Genomic DNA, 25,447 nt, shown 5'->3' on the forward strand with positions numbered 1-25,447 from the left:
ATCCTCTCAGTTCGTAGTAGTCTCACGTGGTTCATCAAAATTCCACCGCAAAAGATCTAAAATCTATAAAGTGAAAAGAAAAGAAAAAGGGAAGGACGAGACCTCCCTCTTTACCTAAAAGAAGCTCTGGGAAGATCCTCTGCTGCCCTGAATGTAGGAGTTTCGTGGAGCCTAATTGTGTGCATGAATTAGATTCCCATGTATTTGTGTCCAGTTTATCAGATTTCCTTTGCTTCCTTCTTATAACTGGAGCTTTAGATAAAGTTGTTAGGGAAGCAATAATAATATATATCATGCTTTTAATACGCGGTTTGAAATATGAGAACACGGTTTTTTTGTAGGTTGATTCGTGCGACTCATTCTAAATGTGTTATTATATACACATTAACGTATTGATCATGCAATTTTGATGGTTTTTATCTCACACAAAAATAAAACGAGAGAGAGTAGAAGTGCCTGATTGACCAGTAAGAAGTCGGCCTACACTGAATTCCAACTCAATAAGAGATACCTATAAACAACATCAGAATAGATAATAGGTTTGAATCCGTACTCTTTACTTAAAAGATTAAGCTGTTAAGTAAAACCAATAATATGTATCATTCAATCACTGTGGAATTGCATGAATCCAATATAATAACATGCACTACGGATTGGAGATGGTCATGAACCAATTATAAAGCAAGGACTTTTAATCCATAAAAAATAATCCCCTCTTGGTCCTTCAAATCTACCAACCCCACCACCTCTTCTCTCATCAACTTTGAACTAAAAGCAGAGAGATGGTTAGAGAGTAGTAGAGATTGGAAAGAGAAAAAAAAAAGGAGACTTCAAACTCACTCCTCCTTCCACTCATTGCTGCATTCCTTCAAACAGCAGCTAAAGAAAGAAACAGGGGAGGTTGGAGAGCAGAGAGTTGTGAGAGATGCAGAGCAGCACAAGGAAGAGCACTTCAATTAGAAACAAGATGGTGGGAAGATCAATGAGAGATACTAAGACAAAGATGGATGAAGTAAAGGGAGGAATTAAGCCCTTTAATGGTGAGAAGAGGCAGAGTAGGAGGAGTGGAAGAATGCCAGAGACGGCGGCGGTTAATGATTTGATCGTGAAAAGCCCAATTCAGATGAAGAAGGCTAAAGAAGGATTGGCAAACTCGCGGAGAACGCCGGTTGAGAATTTTGCAAAAGTCGAAGAAAGTATTGCCAATGGTGATAGGGGAAAGGAAGAGGTTGAGGTTGAGATAGAGGAGGCAGAGAAGAGTTTAGATGATGAGGAAAGTGATCTAGTAGTAGAAGAAGAAAAGAATGTAGAAGAGGAGAAGAGAATTGAGCAGGATTATGAGATACCCATGTTGTCAGAAGTAGAGATAAATCAAGTGGCAATGAATCCAGAACCAACTATAGGTAAGCTCAAAACTGGTGCTTCCCTTTTGTTCTTCCTCTAGCTATGTTATTTCTTGAATACTAATTCCACCAAATCTTGATTTCAAGTAGAAAAGAAGCCAGTGCAAGCCTTAGATCACAAGGCAAGAAATCTAAAACCAATAAGGCCACCTCAAGGTTAGTTCTTTCTCCTTTTGAATTTAGCCTTCTAATAATCACAATTGTCATTTAGTATTGCCTTGTTTCATCTTATCACCAGTTGAATTGGATGAAGAAGAGTGTGGCTTATCTTGGAACCAAAGCAACAGATTGCAGAGCATTGGTTTGTCTTCAAACTGAATTTCAATTGTTCAGATAATTCAGTAGTTTTAGCTTCCACTTCTTTGATAATGGGAGTCCTCTGCTGAATTTCTCAGTGGATTTGGTAATGTGGAGAGACATATCGAAATCGGTATTCTTCTTCGGCGCCGGCACATTCTTAATGATCTCCTCTTCCTATGCCAAAGATCTCAACTTCAGGTCAAGAATCAAATTCATATTATAATTCTTTTCTCAAGAGTATTACTAATATTCTTTTAAATTCTCACTCTGCAGCTTAGTTTCAGCAACATCCTATCTGGGCCTTGTGTATCTGGCATTAATTTTCACTTACCGGTCCATTCTTCACAAGTAATCCTCCAACTTCTTCATGAAATCATAGTAGATAAGGATCAAAAGTTTCCTTATTTTACCTCATAAAATTACTTCAACTAAACAGAGGATCAGATATAGAATTTGATGACTGGGAAGTGGGAGAGGAATTAGCTATCTGGTTTCTAAGGCTTCTCTTTCCTTACATAAATGAGATACTATTAAAGCTCAGATCCCTCTTCTCAGGGGACCCTGCAACTACCATGAAGGTAATTATAATTCTTAGCCATGGCTTAAATTTTATTTCCACTATGATTACCAATTACCAAACTTGGAGACTTTTTTTTACTAAGAGAGGGACATGTGGGTCTTGCAGTTGGCATTGTTTTTATTTGCCATGGCCAAGAGTGGTAGCTCCATCACACTGTGGACACTGGCCAAACTAGGTTGGTAGTAGAATAATAGAGCACAAAATGTCACTACTTTCCAATTTACCATACAGTTAAAAAGAAAGGGGAAGATAACATACTTAAGTGACTGCTCTAATGTACTTGTGGCTGCTGCAGTGTTCTTTGGAGTGTTCACCATACCAAAAGCCTGCTCTTCCCATTCTACTTGGCTGGCCAGATATGGTAAATTAAATCTCTTGCTTTTTCTCTAAATTAGTTCTTGGGTGGTTTTAGAAATCTCCATGAATTGAAGCAGCTAGGAGTGAAAAAAAAGGAAGAAAGATAAAGCTATCATTTTCGATCAGCTTATTCTATTAGAGTAATTGATGAGATAACTTAATATCAAAGAAGAAGATCTCGAGTTTGAATATTATTAGACCTATTTGTTATTCAAAAGATAAAACTTTTATGTATCAATTTAAACTTTTAGTGCAATTGGTGAGTTAATACATCTATGATGCTTCATTTTATAATAGGTAAGTTTTGGTTAGAGAGATTTAGAGATGGGTGGGACTCATGCACCCACAAGAAAGCGGTCGCCATCGCTGTCTTCACCCTCGTTTGGAACATCTCCTCACCCATCGCTCGTATATGGGCCAGTAATTCAGCGTAACTCTAATGACATCACCACTAATCTACTTAGAATTCCCTCATCAAAACTCATCATATTTTGCAGTGTTCATGCTGATTGTAGCACTTAAGTACTACCAACAGTGCAAGGTGAATGAGTGGAGTGGGCAAGAGGAAATGGTGATAGAAGAAGAGGAACAAGAAGATTCCAAAGAGTACTACTCCAACAACAAAGATGAGGGACTTGTCAAAGAAGGGTGGGAAAGGATAGGAAGGTAGAAGGATGGATCCAAGGGAAACTGTGGTAGTAATCATGGGATTCAAAGGAAAAGGACAGTGCAAAGTTGAAGAAGAGGAGAGAGGGAGAGAGAGAGAGATGTGGGTGTGTCAGAAACCTACTAACTTAGCATGGCATCTTCCTCAAGATAGATTCTCTCAGTCAGCATGTGCTGCTGGGCTTATAGCCTTTGAACAGTTGTATACAATGTCTGGGTGATGTTTACTTGGTTCTCTATGCCTCTATTTGTTGGAAATGAGTAAACCCTCTGTTCCCTAAAAAGTGTGATGCAATTATATTTTCTCTTCCATATACTTCCTTGATTATTTGATTTAAAGTTTCGCTTGAAATAGAACAGTACTTACCAAAAATTTATTGGATTTAGATCTCTATTTTAGTATAAGAATAATTCAAACTAACAATTCTTGTTTTATGCAAAATTGATTTTATGCAGACAATTATGTTAAAAGTTTTAGCTAACTCTTAATCACAATGCGTCGGAGGTCAAACTAGTTTATATATATATTATATATATATATATATATATATATAGAAATAAGGATAAAATTGTATACATCTTTCACTGATGATTTTGACCTGAGATGGCTGTAGCTATGGCGGCTTTGAACCCTGGATTTTTAGCTAATGACAAAGCCATTTGCTCCGTCAAACTCCTTTGCAAGTCTTCTTGTTGTGATTCTAATGGCACGAGATCGAGTGTAATGTTGTTATTCTTAGCCAAAGAGCCTTGAGAGATTGAGCTCCTAGGGCTGGATCCATTGGTTCCTTCTTGCTGAGAATGGCCATGGTTGTGCTCTCCTTCATATGTTGCTACTAAAATTGTATTATCTTCAGCATTTCTTTGCACCTATGTGAAGAAGATATGATCACCTAGTTAGATTACACTATGACACTGTCCAATCTTCAGATAAAATAGGAAAAGTTGATGTAGTTAATAAATACTTTATCATATTGTGGTTCAAAATAAATATTAAAATTAGAAATCTCAATAGTCTTAACTTTAACCAATAATTTTCATCTTTAGTTTTCAATAAGTTTCGACTGTTATTGTTGTTGTTGTTATTATTGTTTGTAATGATTACTCATACATAGTTTTAAAAGTAAAATTACATAATTATCATCGAAGATAATTAAAAATATTTAAACTATTATATAATTTGAAAGAATATTTCTAATTGGTGGTGTTATAGTTAACTAATGTATGTAAATAACCAAAAGATTTTCTTTTCTTAAAGTTTATTGTGCAAAATATATATCATTAATCTTTTCTTGCAAAAGATATATTTTCTTTTCTTGTACTATGATATTAATCTCTTGGGTAACATTAGATAGTTCTAGAGCCATGTTAAACAATACAAAGAAAAAATGGTTTTATTTTCTTAATATAAGTTTAGATTTAGCTGACTGAATCCCAATTTTTTTTAAAAAAAAACCAAATAATTTTGGTAGCAACTACAACATCTTGAGAAATATAGTAGAAATTAATTCTGGTTTTTAAATTTGAAAAGTTTCTAGTTATAATTATGTAAAATCTCTTAAAAAATGATTCTCTCCTTCTCTAGATCTCAAACTTTAAAAACTTGGAGAGGTAATAGAAATAGAAAGAAACAAATAAAGAGTTCTTTTTTAAGATCATTTTGTGCTAGATCTCTATTTTTACCTTCTTCTTTACAGGGCATGCAGGAGCAAAGGAGCATCTAAAGTAAGCTCTGGGACATGGATTATTTCTAGTCACTTTTTGACCATATTTTCTCCATTGATAACCATCTCTGACCACCTAAAACCCCACAAACACACAAACACACACACAATTAATTCCACTAAGTTAAAAGATTTGATAAGAAAAGGTTGCATCACAAGATGCAAAGTCTAGAAAACTCACAAGGTTTGGATCAGATGGATCACTTTTGACACAGATTTTTAAAGCCTTTGGTTTGTAATCTTTCTCTTTCCTTCTTGCTTGCTTGTTTGAGCACCCATTAGTATCACCTTCACCGGCGGCGGCGAGGCTCTCTATCTTCTTCCACTTCTTCGTCGGTGAAACCGAGCTGCCGTCCGACGACAAGGCGGCCGTCAAACTATGTACCTGGCCTTGGAGGTTGGTGTAGTTCGCGATCATGGTGGCGAGCATTTCATGCAGTCTCCTGTTCTCTTCGCTCGCTCGGTTGAGCTCCGCTTCAAGAACGCCAACCTAAATCATATATAAATACATATACATCTATATATATATATACTAGCTAACTCTGCGTACTGATCGAGTACTTAGGAATCAAAACATATGAGTGAGCTGAGAGTACTTACGGAAAGCTTCGCCGGTAACAGCGAGCTCACGCCGATCTTGAGATCGAGATTGAGGGACGAGGAGGATCGATCCATCCCCGACGATGATTCCATGACGAGGCAAACGATACTTAATATTGCACGAGGGGGTGGAAGCTAGGCTCGGGACTCCCGGCGAGATAGAAGGGCAGCTAGTTTTATACAAGGGAGAAGAGGGTCCAAGAAACGTGAGGGAGTTGTCCTCATGCCGGGCTAAATGATAAGAAGTGGTTATCTAGCTACGTACGCGTGGAAATGGAAAGAGATTGGGGGGGATGGAGGAGACGAAGGAGGCGGGTTGTCGGCCACCGCACGGTGGAAGTCGTCGGAATTGGAGTTGAAGTCAATGGAGACAAAAAAGAAAACAAGAAGCTCCAAAGAGGAAGCGACAAAGAGTTGGTATCTGGAAGAAGAAGAAGAAGAGGGAAGAAAGGAAAGACCTTTTGACTTAGCAAACTCTCCGGAATACTTTTTATTTTATTTCTTGTTGTCTTATTCCGAAGAATAACTCTTTGCATCAAAATAATAATTAGATTAACACAGTTACTAATTTATTCTTAATATTTCTCTCATTAATTAATCAAATAATATTAATAGTAATTTTATTATAAAAAAAAATAGAACATAAATAAGTGAAAAGATACTGATAGTTCCTAAATGTAATTAAGGCTTCATAATAAGAGATAAGTTTTGGTCGGCAATTCCTAATATAACTATCACTCAATTGATGGGAGGCTAAGGGGGGTGGTTGCAAATAGAGTAACAAATAATCTAAGATTACGACTACTTTTGTGATTTATTCTAAGCTTGACTAGGATGACCAAGTCCAAAAGTAATTCATGTAGCACTGGGTAGTTCATATGTGAATAATTAAATATTGATGCATACGCAAGCGGCCGGATAATTCTGCTTGCATTTAATACCCTTAGCTTTTTTTTTTTTCTAATTCACACCTTTAATTTCCAATATATATAAATTGTATCTAGGGGTGCCAAAATAAATGAGCGGCTCGAGCTTGGCTCGGCTGCAGCTCGAGTTCGGCTCGGCTCGATTAGAGATGAGCCGAGTCCGAGTCGTCGAAACTGACTCGAAACTAATATCGAGAGTTGAGCCTAAGCTGGAGCCGGCTGGCTCAGCTCGATAGACTCAATATAAAAGGAGTGCGAAAACCCTAATTCCCAAATCCCACATCCCCGCTTCCTCCTCCTCCGATGCCGCCTCGTCCTCCTTTGTAAATGCATCCGCCTTCCTTCGTGGAAAAATAGAACGTGTCCTCACTTTCCTTCATGGACACATCTGTCTGGGCAACATTCCTCACCATGGCAGCAAGAAGTGCGATCCCGTGCTCCGCCATCGCTGTGCGTTCACGATAAGGCATCCAAACTCTGTTACCACCTAGAGATCCATGTTGTCAATCCCCACCCCTGCTCTCCCCACCACTTTAAGCCTCCCCTTCGCGGCCTCGAACACCTCCCTCGTTACCTTCGTCCCGCTCCTCACGATTAGGGCATCGCAAAGGGCGATCTTGGAGTAGAGCTCGATAGGGGAGAGACTGTAGGTGCCATCCATCGACGCAAACTCGTGCAGCATAGCCATTCCTATGTTGCCGAACTTCTCTAAGATTAGGATCGTCGGCTTCTCTCCTTTCCCTGTTGAGGAACAATTTTATTTGGCATGAAGAGAGTCTTCGAAGACGCCATGAGAGAGAGATGAATGGTTACGAGGGTGAAGAGGATAAGGAGCGGAATAGAGAGGAGATTGGAGGGCCCACGCTATTTCTTGGCTTGATTTGCTATTAAGATTCAATCTGACTTTATTAAGAGACCTTAATCTCATCCATTTCGATAAAAATGGTAATATGTTAAAGTTCTGCGATGGGTGTAAGCTTTAGTAAAGTTTTGTATAATTTAACTTAAGTTCATTTGATTGGCTTTTGTTATATTTACTAGTTAAAATTTTGAAATTGGTGTAATTACTAATCATTGAATAGTTTTAAATTTTACAGTCAATTTGGTTGGCTTTTGTTTTATTTACAAATTAAAATTTGTTATTCAATTTCAAATTATTTCAGCTTAAATAAGTTGTAGCTCGGCTTGGGCTTGATTTGGCTCGGTCCATCTCGATCTGGCTTAGCTTGAATGAGGTTTGATAATAGGCTGATTTCATGCTCGAGCTTGGCTTGGGCTCGGTCTGGCCCGGCTCAGGCTCGACTCGAGTTGAACTGAGCCGAGCCTGAGCCCAATTCTAAGACTCAAAATTAATATCGAGCCGAGCTTGAGTTAGAGCCGCCTTGCTCAGGCTCATCTTGTTTACACTCCTAGCCTCTTAACGAAATTAGGATTTATACTCTACTTTTCTAGTGTTTGCAAATTTTAGCGAATATGTGCAGAAAATACATGTGTCGGATGTAAATTAACACCATCATAATATTTTATTAATTAGAGATATTTTATTTCTAAATAACTAAAAATGCCTTTAGTATATGTTGGATTTAGTTTATTTGGGTTAGGTTGGGTTAGTATAGGCTGAATAAGAATAACTTGGGTGAGAGCATTTTTGTAATCTTCTTAGTATTGTTAATTTAACCCAGAGATTTGGTTAAGTTTAGCTAACAGATATAATAGCAGGATATTTTCTGTATATAACCCAGAGATATATTTTTGTAATTTTCTGTAAATTATAAGACTCAATTTATAAATAGTAAAAATATAGAATGTAAACTATAAAATATTTACGGGCCACACTTTTTGTTTTTATATAATAACGTGTATTTAGTAAATGTGATGAAAGACTATTTTCATCTTTGTACACGTGAGAAACATTAAAACAAAGATAATTTTTTAGTGAAACCCCTATCATTATTTTCGCATGATATTGACCCTCTAACCTGAAAAAAACGTTAAATAATTATTTTATTCTCAACTCTTTTTTTCTTTTAAAATAAGGGTAAAAACTGATCGGATAGTGCTCAACCCATATCTGGATCCATATTTTTAGTCCGGATACGGATATTGGACGGATAACAAAATTTAAAACCATATCCTAAATAAGAGTCGTATCTTAAACGGATATTAATTGAATTTAAAATAATTATAATATTTTATTTATATATAATTAATATAAAATTATTATGAGTTTTACAACAAATAATTTTTTTGTACGTCAAATATATGAAATTAGAGAAATTAATCTCTATAAATAATATATAACGTATTATTAGTAACAATATTAATATTTACTATTTAAATAAGCAAACTAAAAACTATAAATCATTTACAATAGATATCCAATATCCGTATCCAAATCCGAAAAATATATCCGTATCCAAATTTTTTTCAAAAATTCTATCCGTATTAGAAGATAAAAAAATGGCACTCATATTATTAAAGAAACAATTATAAGGATAAGTAATAAGAAAAACTTAATCTAGTGACATATATGAAATGTCTTATATACCCTTTATTTTATTAATAGATAAAAATTATTTTTATAACTAATTGGTTGGTATCAAATCATTGCTCAATTTATAAATCCACCGACGCGTGTAATTTAATGTTCTAAATTCTTTTGAGATTCGCGTAGCTCTGATTGTGATTGCTCCAATCTCATGATCCTTTTTTATTTAATTTTTTTTATTAATTTAATTTTGAATGGGAAAAGGTAATTACTTTTAGTTAAATGATTTAATTTTTAGGCCTTCTGTTGCTCTCCTGACACGTGGATTGGACGGTGATCTTTATCCACGTGGGTTATTGTGCAAATCGTGAGTCGCGTGGGCTCTCTGGCTGCAAGTATCATTTAACGTTAATTTCCACGTTTATTAAACACCCGAATTCTAATTCTAATTCTAATTCTGTTGCTTTCAACCACAAATTAATGAATTAATTCACATGATCAATAGTGTCTTCTTTTTTTCTTCAAAATAATAGATTTTTTTGTAGTTTATTTCTTAGATTTTTTTAGTTAAAATTTAGACTTTTACTTTCTTTTGAATTAATAAGACTTTGATGTCCTAGTTCTTGGAAGCTTGTTGGTGTTCAATTCTTGTATGGAAAATGGAAAACAGAGTCATTATCTACTACTTAGAATTTCCTCTTTGTTGGTTGCTTCTTCCTGTTCATTAGATTCAATTTCTATCTTATTGAATTAGGAGACTCAGAAGCAATGTGCTGAGGGGTGAAGGGCGAGCTTAAGAGGCTGCAGAGAAGGATGGAGAGGATCAAAAGCCCTCCAGGTTACAGGACTGCTGCTGTGGAGATGGAGAAGAGGATAGTTAATTAATAGGCAATAATACACAGAGGGCATAGAAACATCTCGTTTTAAGTTCAAGCTCTTCTTTTACTCTTTTGGTAGTTGAAGAGCCCATATAGTAGAAGCTACTACTGTTGTTTCAGAAGATATTCTTCAATCTATTTCATAGATTGTATGCTCTCCAATAAGCTGGCTGTGGCATTAACAGAGTAACAAAAACCTTTGTGTTTCTGCTTATGTGAACATTGTGATGTCAACTTGTAGTTAAGTTAATCCATGGCAGGAGAAGAACTTGTGCAGGCACTTAGATCACTAGCTGACTTTTGATGATCATATAATTACCAAAATATTCTCCTTAGTTTCTCCCATTATCCAAAGCTTACTAAAAAGTTTTGTAGATTTCTTAATTTTTTCCATGGAATTTTATAACCCAATGCATCATTTTTCTCTATAATTCTCATTTAATATCCTGACTAACTGATATCGACCAAATTACTAAAATACTCTCACCACTATTTTTCCTCCTCTATATCTCTCATCTGAAAAAGACACGAGTAATTTAGATATTTATAAATTATTTTATATATTATAACGAAATATTTTTTACTAGTACGGTTTAAATTAACGGAGGGTGTTTAATAAGAATTATAAAAAAAAGAGTAGGGGTTGAGTTACAAAAACCTCAGGACTCATGAATCATAAAATAAATAAAATGTATATGTTAATAATTCAAGGGCTTTGTTTCATTTATATCTAATTGCCAGATTGTTGTTATAAATTGGTGAAAGCTCATTCATTTTGTTTCAATTACCTGTCTAGAAATTTAAGCTCCTTCATAGAAAGTTAATTTTACTTGAATCTTCTAAAGAAAGGAATTGAGCATTACAGTTCTCGTGTCATACATATGCTTGTCTTGCAATCTAATTAAGTATGCCCTGTAAGAATGGTAAGGTTCTTCTTGTATTCTTATAATTGGTAAATTATATTATAAATATAATTTTATTTTTGTAATATGTCTAAATTTTATGTATGAACTTTAGAACAAAGTTAAGAGATATTTAATGAAAAATATTAAAATAAAAAAATAATTTTGAAATGAAGGATTTTAACTTTATAGATTTGCAAGAAGAAAACATATATAAAATTTAGTGCAATGATTAGAACTACAATCCGCAAGGTAGACGCGATCATTAGACAAGCTGGGCCGGGCTTTTTTGGCCAATCAGATTTAGATATTTATTCACAGCCCAACTCATTAGTCACTTGGGCCGGGCTAGAATATTTTAGCCCGTTACCGCTCACTAGCCCATTAGATATTAGTCTTGGATTAGGTATATTGGGTCTAACGTATGTTAAATATAAAAAAATATAATATCTTATTAGGCTAAGTTTAATAGGCTTATAGGAAGATATTTTAGTTATTGATATCTTCCATGGGAACATACTTATATATTGATATATAGTTTACTAAATATTCAATATGGGACTAAAAAATTTATAGGTGTATGCATGCATTATGGTTTGGCCATAGATGAGAGTAGTGGATTCGAGCTCTCGGACCTGGCCAGGTGGGTAAATGTTTAGCCCATGCCACTCACTATTATCTCGGGCTCGGGTTGGGCCGGACCTAAATTAGGTTCGGGTTGACTTAGGCCAATTAAAACCGGATGGGTTTGGACCGGGTTTGGGCGGGTCAAGCCTAATAATCATATCTACCACAGAGTTAGAACTCATATGACATATATTTTTTATTGTCATGTGTTAGAAGATGATTCAAACTACTTAAACATACAAATGATTTGGAAGGAGTTTTCACTTAACCGAGTTCGAACACACTAAGTGACATTCAAATGCATGGAATGTACTAAGTTACAAACTTTTAATGATATTCTTAGAGGAGGCATATAAGGACTTGAGAGTAAATCCTAGGTTATATATTTGGTATTATTTGGGCTTTCAATTTGAAGTTTTGAAGAAATAAGATCACGGCTTTAGGAGAGCTCACCACGAAAGATGCTGAAATGTTCTCTTGAGATTATGAACTCACTACATTTTGAAAGGTTTCGTCTCGAGAGTCAGTAAGATGGAAGAATCAACTTCGATGATCACTAAAGATTGAAATTAATTATCGAAAATCATACATCGTAGGGTAAATATTATTTTAAAAGGTCAAATCTATATAGATAAGAGTGCTTTTTCCATACCGTAGGGTAAATATTTATCAATCGGCTTAATGGATCTAACGATTAAGATCCTCAAAGGTATAATAGAAATATCAATAAAATAAAATAAAATATATTATCTGTATAATAGGTACTTATTTATTTTTAAAATATATTACCCATGTTATATTTTGGCAATTAAAAGACATATATCATTAGCTTAGAGTAATGTATATATATTAGAATAAGGGTATTGATATTTTTTTATAAATTAAGTTGATGAATGTTTAATTAAATTCTATCTCTTTAATATTTTTTAATTATTTACATGTATCTTTTATTAGTTTAAGTTTTTTTTAATAAAATTTAATAATCGATAGAAACAGATAATCAAATTCAAATTGAAGTCTATCTCCTATCTAACTAAAGAATGAAATTTAAATTGTCTACTATTAAATTATATCTCTTATATTTAAGGCATAATAATATCTATGACAGTCGTATCCGAGGGAGAGAATTCTTTAATAGAAGAAAAGAATATATAATTTAATCTTCTGGACTAATATGTATATATAATAATAATAGATAGAAAAATGATTAAACGACCAAAATGAAACTCAGAAAGTATCAATATCACTTAAATCAACATAAATTACTTACTATTGTAAGAAGGATTATTACCACATCACTAACATTATATATTCATTTATTTTATTTTTACCTTTATTATATTCATCTATTTATGTTTCTAATTAGTAATTTTTTTTATTTTTTTACTACCACTATACTATTATTTTCACTATCATATTTATTTACTATTTATCATTGTTATTTTTATTTATATCATTAGTTTTTTAATCCAACCTAACAAAAAACAAGTTACAAATTATCATAATACTCATGTAGTATTAATAATCATATTGTTTGAGTACACATGAATCTTCTACCCATATTATTAAAATGATTAAAAATTTTCTTCCATGATCATATATTTAAAGATATGTACATTGATCTTATAAATAGAAAAAGAAATAAAAGAGGATGAAATTATATCTTATTTTAAATTTAAAGAATATAATAGTGTGAATAAATTTAATGGAAGGAGAAGAAAAATTATGACATTTTAATATTTATTACTGCAGAAAAGTTTCATCTAATAATTTATTATTATTATTATTATTATTATTATTATTATTATTATTATTATTATTATTATTATTATTATTATAGGCATAAAAGTTTGTAATTTACCCTTGTTATTACTACTACTTTTTTTTGTAGTGATATTGACATATATACCCTTTCATGCTTTCATATAGTCTCAATTCGACGGCCTTGATTATGATTAAAACAAATCCAACGGCTGGAAAGTATCTTCTCGTGGAAAGTTCCAATTTCCGTCGCTGTATCATCGAAGCGCATATACCTTCCTTCCCCTTTTCTAATATTCTCTTCCTATCAAACGAGAAGAGAAAGGAGGAGGAAACGAGAGGCGAGAAGAAACCTGAGCGGCGAAGGCTACCGTAGGGGTTGAGAATGGCGGGTCAAGATGCGAGAGGCGACGAGTTCGAGAAGAAGGCGGAGAAGAAGCTCGCCGGATGGGGAATCTTCGGATCCAAGTACGAGGACGCCGCAGATCTCTTCGACAAGGCTGGCAATTGCTTCAAGCTCGCAAAAAACTGTATGGATTTCCCATGCTAATTCCCTTCGTCTTGTTCCATTTGATCGCGTTATTCTCGAGCTGTTTCTGATCCCCAATCGGTGGTTTAGGGTATGAACTTTGTTGCGTTTTGATTTACTTGTTTGTGATCTTGAGAATCGTCATGTTTGGATCCCGTTGATAACACTAGGGATCATTTATTCTGACTGCTGCTATAATCAGAGTCATCGCCGATCGCATGATGTATATTGATTAGACTCCTGATGCGTTCCATTGTCAAGTGGTAGATCATGGTTGTTCCTTTCTTGAATGGTGTTAATTGGTCTATTAAGATTGCACAAAGGTGTAGGTTTTTTTTTTTAATCTTTCTGCTTCTATCCTGCAAATTGATGGCATCCGGTGAGCCAAATTAACGATTAACTTGCTTTATACTGTCACGTGCTCTTTAAAATTACTCCTTTCCTCATTTTGAGTTTAAAAGAGTACCTCCAGTTCTGAAAAGAGTGTCTTAATATGTTTTGTTTGAGCAGGGCTCGTAATCCGGAAATCAAATTATCAATTCTTCTAACTTATTATAGTTAATTTTGCATCACATATACATTGCAACTTAATACATTGTAGAGTGATCTAATATATACCTTGAAGTAATTTATGAATATTTTTTGCTGAGACTATTTCCACTGTCTTAGCAGGTTGCCAGGTAGTTTCTGATTTCTGGTTTAGAATTTTCTTTTTTTAAGCTTTTCCGTGTCTATTTTTTAATATGCATCCAATAAAAGGTTTTTAAAAGTTTCTTTGTTCTTGTTCTCTTTGTAGACCCTCTAGTTGGTCAGCTTATACATTTTATGACTTTGACATTGTCATATAATGACATAACTATAATATATTTGCAGGGAAATTTTATTTAATTGAGACACACCCTCCTCCCCATAGTTGATATTTTAAATGGAGGAGATATTCACACTGAATTCACCGAGTTCAAGGAAAAATTTTACAGCATCTAGATTGAAAAGTTTCTTTGATGCAATGGTCAATTAGAAGCATTATTACCTGTTTGAGAAGACAAGCAAGGGACAGGAGTATTGCATGAGACAGATACCCCTACAATCTGACACAATATACCCTAAGGAAATAGGATATGATACGGCAGGGAAATGACATTTATTGTTGTCCTGCTGCTGCACATAAATATGTCTTATGTTGCACTTGCTTAATAAATCAATATTTCAATCATAAAACATGCATATAATGTGTGAATAATATGTTTAATATGTTTCATTTTCTTAATGTTACGCTCATAAGTGAACAACCAAGAAAGTATCTCAAATAGCTGATGTCACATATCAATGTTTTCAGGAAATGAATGAAAATTCAGCACAATTTAGTTTGTTTCTGTCTTACATATATCTATATTGACTCACATTCCATAAAGCAAAGATAAATATAGCACAATTAAAAATTTGAAATCATAACAACATCATACTTACAGGAAAGGGAATGTTTTTGGACAAAGCTTCCCCGTTAAATAGTGGTTTCTGCCATGGTTGAAACTGATGTATTTTGGCCCAAAATTCCTTTCTTCTCTAGCGTATGAACTGAAGCCAACTAAAAACCAAAATTGGAACTTAGAAACCTGGTTTCCACTTTAATGTTTTGAAAAGTAAATTCCTGGCAAAACTACTACATGGAAAACTTTACTTGTCTTTCTGGATAAAGCTACTTATCTTAATGTTCATCTTTTCGCTACCCCTTGTTTCAAAACCACAAGATAACTCGGAGATCAGTATCCTCAATTCCTCACTTGTTCTCTTCCCCTTTGATACTTGAAGGAAATCAGAGTATAAGATATGCCGTCATACATTTGTGTATCACTGGTTCTAGTTCTGGCTCAGTAGTTAGTTTTAGTGTTCCAAGAACCTAGATGGTTTTGAATCATACAAATATGAAAGCTTGAGTTTTATCAAGTGATGAGATTTATTTTGATATGCAAGTCATGTTTTGGTTTGTTTTGATTTCTATGTTAAGTGAATTAGAACCATGAGTCTTAGTTTGTGGTTTGTGGATTATGGATGGTTGAGTATGGAGAGATTGAAAATAATATGGTGACTACTTTGAACATAAGATCCTTTATTGATGCTAGTTCCATCACCCTGTTTGCCCTCTCATTTTTTTTCCTCTTTATCTTTCTCTACCCTGTCAATATTCCCTCTTCAAATTTAAGATGGCCAACTTCTTAATAGACTTCTAAATCGCATGCCCCCCCCCCCCTTCCGAAAAAAAGCCCATTCTTTTCCCTTATTCTTTCCCCCGTTGAACAAAGGGGCAGAAAGTTTAGCTATTTTTTCATGTCAAGCAGTATTTTCCACAATTTACTTTGTGACCAAAAGCTTATGTTATTGGCATGATGGAATGGCTGCTCAGGCAATTTTACCTTTTTTCTGAAGTAGTGCTGCCATTGTGTTATAGTTTTTTCATACAGTCAGTCTGTTGGAAACTGACATTGACTTTTTTTCAGTTTGACATGATGAACTTTAAAGATCCTTCTTGATTTGATGTTTTCTGGCTGTACTAGTAGTATGATGCTGATATCTTTTCTGAATTAATGTTCTGCTTTAATCTATTTAGGACAAAGCCCCTGCTTATATACTTATCTGACTATAAGTTTATAACTATGTCCAGACGACTCCTTGGAAGTCATCTAAGTAGTTCTGCAGTGGCTAATATAGTAATATGTCTGAGTCACTTATGTACTCTTGATAGTTTCTCTAGTTAATCAATAGTTAAGTTTCAGCCATCATGTTGACTGACCAACAAGTTTGAACTACCATTCTTTTTAGCTTACCTGTCTAGTATGTTTGTGTTGCAGGGGACAGGGCTGGATCAGTATACATCAAACTTGCTAACTGCCATTTAAAGGTCACTTCTTCTATTCCTTTTCTTGGATTGCTCATGTATCATGATAAGGAAACCTACAAAGCAGCTTTTATTTCCTACTTAACAGTTGGAAAGCAAGCATGAAGCGGCCACAGCTTATGTTGATGCTGCAAATTGCTATAAGAAAATCTCAATTAAAGGTACTGGTTCTTTGCCTTATAAGCATCAAAATATTCAAGTCATCATTTTAAGTTAGAACTGTACTATAAGGGAAATTCTATTTCACCTTTTTTTCATAACTATGGTGCTTATCTATGATCCTTCACTAGTTTTGTCATATTAGTTTGTATTTTTCTTCCCCTCTGGATAGATAGATTTATCTCTCAATTGTACGGGCATGCATTGCTGCATATGGAGCACGGTTATGGATAAAGGCATTCTAAGAAAGGTTATGATGGCTACAATTGTGGCTGTTGTGATCTCTGGATTTTTTTATAATCTCCCTAACCCGCTATGTTATTTAGCTGCCATAAATGGTGTCCAAACTCATGGGGTGCTGCTCTGAGATACAATCGAACACTGTCCTAGCATTTTAAAGTACATAGCATGGACAAGGATACTGACAAGTATGCTGATTTTTTAAATCTTGAAAAACAAGGGTGCATAGGTTAAGAATTCATAATAATTATATGTATCATGTATGTATGTCTCGACAGATAATGTTTTTTTTTGTGTATTCTTGTATTTTATTTAACTAAGCAATTTTTGTGATACCATGTGGTAGTGTGTACTCAAGCATATCTCTAATTTATTCATTGATAGAGCCAATTAAGTTTTCTTTCTTTGCCCATAAATATTCTTTGTCCTGCATAGTAGTTATGACAAGAGATTGCCAAAGTCTAGATTTCTTAGCGATTGTTTTATCCGATTAACTTTTTGGGTTCATCTATCCATATTTGGAGTCTGAATTATCCTCAACTTGGAGCTCTTTTGTCAAAATAAAAGAAAGAACAAAAGTCCAATTTATAATGATTTTATTATTATTATTATTAATGAATGGCCGTGCCGTAAGAAAGAGAGAGAGAGAGAGAAAAAGAGGAGGGAGATTAGTAGCGCTTCACTCTTCGACCTTGTTGTCGCTCGTCGTTCGCTGTCGGAGAACTTTGTCGATGATGGCGGTGACGGAAGCTTGACGACGAGCTGATCGCCGGTAGGAGGGTGCCGTGCAGCACCCCTCATGTCCGGTACTGGTACGCTACTGTCACGCCTTGTGCTAGTTAGCATGGCCATCACTGATTATTATTCTGTTAGTCTTTTATTGTGGGTTCGATTATTCAATCACTTTCTTCTTATTAGATTTAACTCACTAATCTTTATAATGATGGTATTGATGAGTGCTGCATGGATAGTATTAATTAACAAATGCTCTCAAATGGTGTATGAAAAGATTGTAAAACTAATCGAGTTAGTTAGTTAAATTCTTAGTAAGGATTGCTTTAAGCTATGTGTAAGGAAAATAACAACCTTGGAATGAGAAGAGTTTTGACATTGTATATGTTCAACAAGCTAAATATCAGTCTTTTGAAATTAAGGCTTTGATTAGAATTTGTGGTCCAGAACTAGGAAAAAATACACTAACTTGATTGCAAGTATATTTAAATGGATAATGCGGTTATGACTTCTTAGTTCTAACCTAACAAAACTATATTTGTATTCTAATATTTCTATACGATATATAGACTGTGCTAAAAATGGTAGATTTGGGAGGTGACGATGTCACCTTCTAATGTCAATGTATTATTCTGGCATGAGACATAAGACATGTTGAGTAGCATAGTTTGACACTGTCCGCACCTCTACATAGCGATGTGCTGTAATAAGTGAATGGGGCAGAGGATGGGAAATAACAACGTGAGGAAGATAATGACAAACGGTTTTAAACAATGTGTTTCTGATGCTGGACGAACTCTTCGATTGTAGATTGGAGAAAAATAAGTAGGAAAAGTAACCAAACCTAGAGAATCCACTAACTAGATTATCGGAATCCACTGATGTTGGAATCTACCAATAAACACTTAATATATGAAAACTCTTAAAATATTCATTAATCAATAAAAGAGAATTACAAATCTTTATATAGGCAAAGCAAAGATAATATCAGCCCTATAAGACTAGTCAAAACCCTCGTTAAGCTAGAGGGCTACGGTTGCAGCCCTCTTGTTTTGTGCCTACGAGAGTAAATGTGACGAATAATGGTACCCACGCCAGTTTCCTAAATGGTAGCAATATGGATCTATTAAGTATTTTTAAGGACACGTTATGGCAATTAAAGATAGTTGAATCCCCTAGCTTCAAAATGTATATGTGCATATTCAAGTTTCAGCCTCAATTAGTGTTTCTTATGCATTTAAAGATGAGAGCCATACTTCAACTTTTCAATGCATGTAATAGGTGTGACATGTGAATGCTATTCGACAGGAAAGTCCTTTCAGCTTTCTAATTTATGTGTTTCTTAGATGAGTAGCAGGGACCTGATGTGCATCTAAAGACTCATTAGCAAACAATTGATGAATGAAGTTGTCAAGTAATCAATTGTGGCCAATTAACCTGCATGACAATCCTTGATATGCATTGCTGGATATAATTTTGAAAAATCAACACAAATAGATAGGGGTTGAAAACGGATCAGATAGTGCTCAAACTATATTCGGATTCATATTATGGGTTTGGATATGGATTCGGATACGGCTACTAAACGGATAGTAAAATTTAAAATCATATCCTAACTAAACGAATATAAATAATTTTTGGATATGAATCGGATAATTTTCAAATAGATAATCGGATCTTAATCAGATGTAGATTGAATTTTAAATAAATTATAACATTTCTTTTAGAGACAATTAACACAATATTAAGAGTTTCAAAAAAATAATTTTACATGTCAAGTACATATAAATTTAGCAAAATCAATCTCTATATACATTATAGGACACATTATTTGTAACAATATCAATATTCACCATTTAAATAAGCAAACTAAAAACTATAAATTATTAAAACAATGTGGTTAAATGGATATCTGGTATCCGTATCCGTATCCAAAAATTATATCCGATCTCTATCTGAGTTTTTTTACCCGAATCCGTATCCGGGTCAGGTAGAAATTTTTGATTCGAATCCGATCCAAATCGGGTAGATAGTGGGTCAGGTTAGAGTTAATTCGACCCGTCTTGACCCCTACAAATAACACGACATAGATCAGCAACTAGGCTATGTTAGCCTTGTTATTGTTAGATTATTAGGTAGAGAAAGTAATGATATTGTTGTGTAACTAAATTTTAATTGGTGTTTGAGTTTCATTTAGGGAGATGCAAAGAGAAACAACCAAATTTGTCCAGTTTAATTTGTGTCACTTGAATCATGTAGGAATGTCAAGAAAGGAGGTGTAAAAGATTAATAAAGACTGAAAATATATAAGATGACATCTCATGGTAAATTTCAATCCATGTCTTTAAGTATGAAAAATGCAAGGTAGATATCTTGAAAACACGCTTGAACATGGGGATGCTAGGGTTAGATCTCACCGAGTTGAAGATATAGACATAGTGGTAAGATGATCCAATTTAACAAGACAGTGGCTATGACTTAATTTGGTAGCCTTTTTTTTTTAATCTAAAAAGGCTGATGAATTGAGATGATTTAATCGATGTGGACAACACCCGATTCTATGCAAAACCGTGATCAAATAATGGCTAACCTAAACTGACCAAATTAAAACTAGTCCTACTGAATGTCCAATTGAGCATTGACACCATATTAAACATTTTCTAACAAAATTTATTTGAGACTCTTAGGAACCAAAAAGGGCTAAACAAAGTTGGATCTCTGTTGTGCATACGAGAAACTTGAGATGTGTTTGTGGAATAAAAAAGGGGTTTGGGAACATATGCACATTATATAGCTGTATTTATTTACATATATTATTCAAAGAGGAAGGAATTTTATGTTCTAAATTCTAGCTTTTAGATAATGCTCTTAATATTTTCATGTGTTCATTTGCTTATATGCTTCTATGCAAGAAGAGTTTTTGAACTAAAAGATTTGTATATCCCTTTTCTGCAGATGCTGCACAAGCCTTAAACCAGGCTGTTAATCTCTTCCTGGAAATTGGGAGATTAAACATGGCTGCAAGATATTGCAAGGTATTATTATTATTATTATTATTATTATCATCATCATCATTATTATTTTCTGTATGTAATTCTCACTGTAGCCAAATTTCAACCAAATGGATTATATAAAAGAACTAACCACCTTAAGAAATGTAGCTGTGTTGACAAATATTAAGCTTTTGAAACAGAGATTGCAGGCATGTGTTTGGACAGTAGACTGGTTGTGCCCAGTAGACGAGCTTTCATCTGTTCTACATTGACAGAGAAAAGCATAATGCTTTTTTAGATGTTCCACTAACTGAGATTTGATAATTTTATTTGCAGGAACTTGGTGAGTTATACGAGCAAGAACAAGATTTAGAGAAGGCCATAGATTACCTTGAACGGGCTGCTGATCTTTTCCAAAGTGAAGAAGTGACAACTTCTGCAAACCAGTGCAAGCAGAAAGTTGCACAGTTTGCTGGTCAGCTGGAACAGTAAGATTTACTTAACTGAATCTGAAGATGGAGATAGAAGTTTAATGGCATTGCTAATTTTTGTCTGATTTTCGTTAGTAGTGATAGTGAATCAGGCTTGTTTTGTAGTTAGTTTGCTACTACATTGAGTTTCATGTTTTTCAATTTAAATGTTAAAGTCTGATTTTCATTATTAGTGATAATGAATCAGGCTTGTTTTGTTGTTAGTTTGCTACTACATTGAGTTTCATGTTTTTCAATTTAAATGTTAAACGCTTTTCCTTATGGATTTCTAAAATATCCTGTATTTGCCTTACTGAATTGTACTATTCACTGTGCAGTTGTGGAGAGAAATTCCTGTAAGTTTAAGTTCTTTGCTGTTCCATTGTTAGGATTTATGTTCAATTGATTTTTCTGCTATAGTCCAATAAAAGGAACCAATTAGAACTCTGCCAGATCATATTAAGGATCCAAGTGTTACAGAAATTTGGCTCCACAACTTTGGGATAGGAAAAATATATAGTAAAAATGTAAAATGCACGAGTGACCAGTTGTTTAAGTCATTTATAGAGCTTACAAGCTTTAAATCATCAAATGAGGGGAAGTAGAGGGAGGGGAGAGAGAGGGAGAGAGGAGAGTCAGAAGAAGAAGAATAATTGGTTTTTGGTGGAGGTGGTGGGGGTGGGGGGTTAGGGCCTTATCTGATCCGGCCTTCCTCTTCTCCATTCTCTTTCATCATATATGACTTATTTTGTTCTCTATACTTCAACATATTTCATGTTTCCTAGTTTTGTCTTGATATTTTATACTGGTGGATAGTTTCTGAAATATTATTTGTCAAGTGTAGTCCCAAATTGCATAGCAATGAAATTAATCCTCCTAGAGATTCTTGTGCTTTGCACATGCTGGGCTAGTAGTATTACTAGTGTCCCAAGAAATTAGTTGGAATTTGGAAATTTATATATGCAATACACTCTATTATGGCCACATAAATGGATAGCTTGCTCTAGTAGTTTCAGATTGAAAATGTATCCTTCCAGGTATTTCTCAATTGCTCCTATTCAGTAGTTAAACATTCCATTTTATTGTTCTCTTCTTTGTTGGTGGGTATTCTATCAATTTAGAGCGGTGAACTGCATTTGTTTGCACTTTTCTGGTTGTTTTCTTGGTTGCCCTTATCAATGATTAGAGTATAGCCTTTGGATCTCTGAGGTTTTCAATGTATAGCACCCGAAGTTTATGCAGAAGCTACAGAATGAAATTAGAGGACTTTACTGTTTGTTGAGTAATTTATGTTCTTTTTGTGAATGCAATAATGGACAATCTGTTTTAGCCTTCTAGGTAGCAGAATCAGTGGAGAGATTTGTCAATATTGGCTTTTCAGTTATGATTTTCACCAGTAATTGTATGTCGAACTAATTTTTATGTGCTATTTATTTAAAATTGCATGTACTATGATCTGCGTTAAGATTATTAATACAACTGGGAATTTTTTCAGATACCCAAAGGCCATTGAAATATTTGAAGCAATCGCACGGCATTCAATTAACAACAGTCTTCTTAAGTACAGTGTCAAAGGGATTCTCCTCAATGCTGGTATATGCCAACTATGCAAAGGAGATGTTGTTGCAATTACAAACTCATTGGAGCGATATCAGGTTTAGTTGTTATTCTCGTCAATATAATTAATGCCATTTTCATATGTTTTAAAAACATTCTGAGATTGTATATGATTTGCAAATCAGGAACTAGACCCAACCTTTTCAGGCACAAGAGAGTACAAACTTTTAGCTGTAAGATTCAAACTTACTGTTTGATTGTTTATTTTCTTCTATTTACTATCCATTGTACGTCAGTGACAACATTCTGTGAACCATTAAAGTGCCAGCATCTACTAGTAACTTTGCTAATGTAAAGTTGCTTACAAACTGGGCCTCGCATACCATAAGAATTTGTGCCACAGCTGGGTTATTATATTAACATCCTTGTCAGCACAACAAGAAAGAGAAGAAGCGAAGAAACACTTTCACAAAACATCACTGATATAGTAGGATTATTATCTATATTGCAGGACTTGGCAGCTTCTATGGACGAGGAAGATGTTGCGAAATTCACCGATTGCATCAAGGAATATGATAACATGACTCGCCTGGTACATCTATCTCAAGTCAAATAGGATGTCAAGAAGTTTCTCTTTTCATTTATATTTTTGGTTATGAATAGTCTTGTTTAATCTTGCATTTGATATTCTATGAGACCGAGAGAAGTATATAGCAAGCTGCAATACATATGAATCTAGGAAGAATTATTCCAACTGAAGTATATGAACCAACTATGTTTGATTGCATTTGTAATCATCAATGCGTGTGATTGAGCAACTTGTTAGATGTTGATATTACATGAAGCCATCTTTCTTGTTCTGGAAAATGTAGGTGTACCTAATCATGCACCCCAACTACCATTTATAATTGTCATGACCTTATTCATGCAAACTCGATGGCATATGTAATTAGTTTGTGGAAAAGGAAGTACTTCACAATTTTCATAGATTTTACTATTAATGCCATGTCCCTAGCCATATGCCTCTGTGTGCTTGCTAGATAATTTTGAAGGTATCACTCGGTGTGATGGTAAGGGTTGTCCCTTGCATTTAAGAGGTCATGGTTTCCAAGTCTGAAATCAACATCTTTAGAAATGAGGGTTAGACTGCATTACTCCCTCATTAGACCCCATGTAGGCAGAAACCTCATCCAGTGGGATATCCTTTTTATGCTTGCTAAATAATTTGCTAGGATGATTGGCATTAATAAAGTCTCACGAATGACAATCATCCTTAAATTATTTAGCAAGCATAAAAAAGAGAATCAAAGTGTGTGAGGCTTCTACGTTTACAGGGTTCTAGGGAAGAGAGGTGTACACAGTCTTATACTCATTCCTAATTGTAATTTAAAATAAATGCATGAAACATTGTATTTTTGTTAGGAACATAAAAGAACACTAAAATCCGTCAACTTGGGAATATCTACAATTGTTCAAAGTTTAAGAATACCTATAGGAAAACATTAGAAGATGGTAAGATGGATGCCTAGGAACGCTGTGGCAGTCCTCAGTGGTTTGCCTCGCTCACTGCATTCCTAGGTGGTTCACCTCGCCTAATGTGGGTGCTTATGTGGTGGTATTTAGTTATTTACACCGATGGTAACTGTTGCATGACAGTTTTGTGTTGTTGATTTAGGCATGTTGTAGAGACATTTCAGTGAGTATTGGATTCTTCTGATCTCCTGAAACTTTCCTCTAGTGGGTGCTGTGCTTATCTGAGTTATATACTAGCACCAATCCATTTCATGCTGACACAGCCCCACTAGTACTTTCTAAGGTCTCTACATGTAGTAAAGGACATAATGAATTAATGATTCAACTGTCTTCTCTGAAATGCTGTTTCCTTGATTCTTTTTTTTTTTAAAATTTAAATTAACTGAGGCATTCACGAGCATTTGAAAATTTTCAATCCTCACTTGTAGTTCATTTTCCTGTCACATTAAGACTGTCTATTTGCATTGCTTATACAGTTCTTATATCATGTTTTTAATAGTCCTACTGTGAAAAAATTTCTAGTATTTTTTTTTGTAGAGTATTCTATTGTTTGTTCTTGTAGAGCTACAGCTCACCATTTGTTGTTTGATAATACCTATCACTCTGCATGTAAGGAAATGCATGTAGGATTTTTGAAGAAACTTGTAATTAGACCGCTTCCTTTTCATCTAAATTTTGCCATTTACTCCTTTGATCCCTGTTATGTTTGGATATCACATGTTCTACGCTAGACCTATTATAAAACCATAATCTGTTTTCTTCCGTAGTTGGTTCTATTCCTATCCTTTTCTGGATTGCCGTCTGATACTGTGCTTACTTACTGCATGCAGGATTCTTGGAAAACCACCCTTCTACTAAGAGCCAAGAATTCTCTAAAGGAGAAGGAAGACAAAGAAGATGATCTGACTTGAGTTTTGGTGTCGCGGGATCTTGTCATGATTCATTTGCTCTGTATTTGCTAGTTCCATGGATGGTTTATGTAATTAGCTTGAATATACGATATATATGTGTTAAGCTCTGAGTTTGTATGTTGTACTTCACTCCTGTAATTTTTCTCTTCTTTTGCCTGTTCATCGAGTTGCTATGATACTTGAATTTGTTGCAATAAATTTTTAGTACATTAGTCTCA

At 34.4% G+C, this 25,447-nt stretch overlaps 3 protein-coding genes across 4 annotated transcripts; 2 read left to right on the plus strand and 1 right to left on the minus strand.

Moving 5' to 3' along the window:
* Positions 1-708: 708 nt before the first annotated feature.
* On the plus strand, positions 709-3,612 carry LOC140767858 (uncharacterized). The gene is made up of 10 exons (XM_073107931.1): positions 709-1,403; positions 1,494-1,559; positions 1,642-1,704; positions 1,799-1,901; positions 1,977-2,051; positions 2,140-2,281; positions 2,389-2,458; positions 2,579-2,644; positions 2,938-3,060; positions 3,138-3,612. The coding sequence occupies exons 1-10, from the start codon at positions 926-928 to the stop codon at positions 3,308-3,310; spliced, it is 1,359 nt and encodes a 452-aa protein (XP_072964032.1). The 5' UTR covers positions 709-925; the 3' UTR covers positions 3,311-3,612.
* Positions 3,613-3,770: 158 nt separating this feature from the next.
* On the minus strand, positions 3,771-5,995 carry LOC140767859 (WRKY transcription factor WRKY28-like). 2 transcript variants are annotated; one of them, XM_073107932.1, is made up of 4 exons: positions 5,631-5,995; positions 5,212-5,520; positions 4,990-5,106; positions 3,771-4,176 (listed from the first exon to the last, which is right to left on the minus strand). In XM_073107932.1, exons 1-4 carry the CDS (start codon positions 5,721-5,723, stop codon positions 3,889-3,891), a joined length of 807 nt encoding a protein of 268 aa, XP_072964033.1. In that variant the 5' UTR covers positions 5,724-5,995; the 3' UTR covers positions 3,771-3,888. The 2 variants fall into 2 exon arrangements, with proteins under 2 accessions (XP_072964033.1, XP_072964034.1); XM_073107933.1 differs by having other exon boundaries at positions 5,212-5,504; positions 5,631-5,991.
* Positions 5,996-13,509: 7,514 nt separating this feature from the next.
* Positions 13,510-25,447, plus strand: LOC140767630 (alpha-soluble NSF attachment protein-like). Its single transcript, XM_073107624.1, has 9 exons — positions 13,510-13,742; positions 16,588-16,637; positions 16,723-16,795; positions 20,721-20,800; positions 21,095-21,246; positions 22,724-22,883; positions 22,971-23,018; positions 23,297-23,377; positions 25,149-25,447. The coding sequence occupies exons 1-9, from the start codon at positions 13,598-13,600 to the stop codon at positions 25,227-25,229; spliced, it is 870 nt and encodes a 289-aa protein (XP_072963725.1). The 5' UTR covers positions 13,510-13,597; the 3' UTR covers positions 25,230-25,447.

The sequence above is a fragment of the Typha angustifolia genome, chromosome 9, assembly GCF_048772165.1.
Source record: "Typha angustifolia cultivar Huaian chromosome 9, ASM4877216v1, whole genome shotgun sequence".
NCBI lineage: Eukaryota > Viridiplantae > Streptophyta > Magnoliopsida > Poales > Typhaceae > Typha > Typha angustifolia.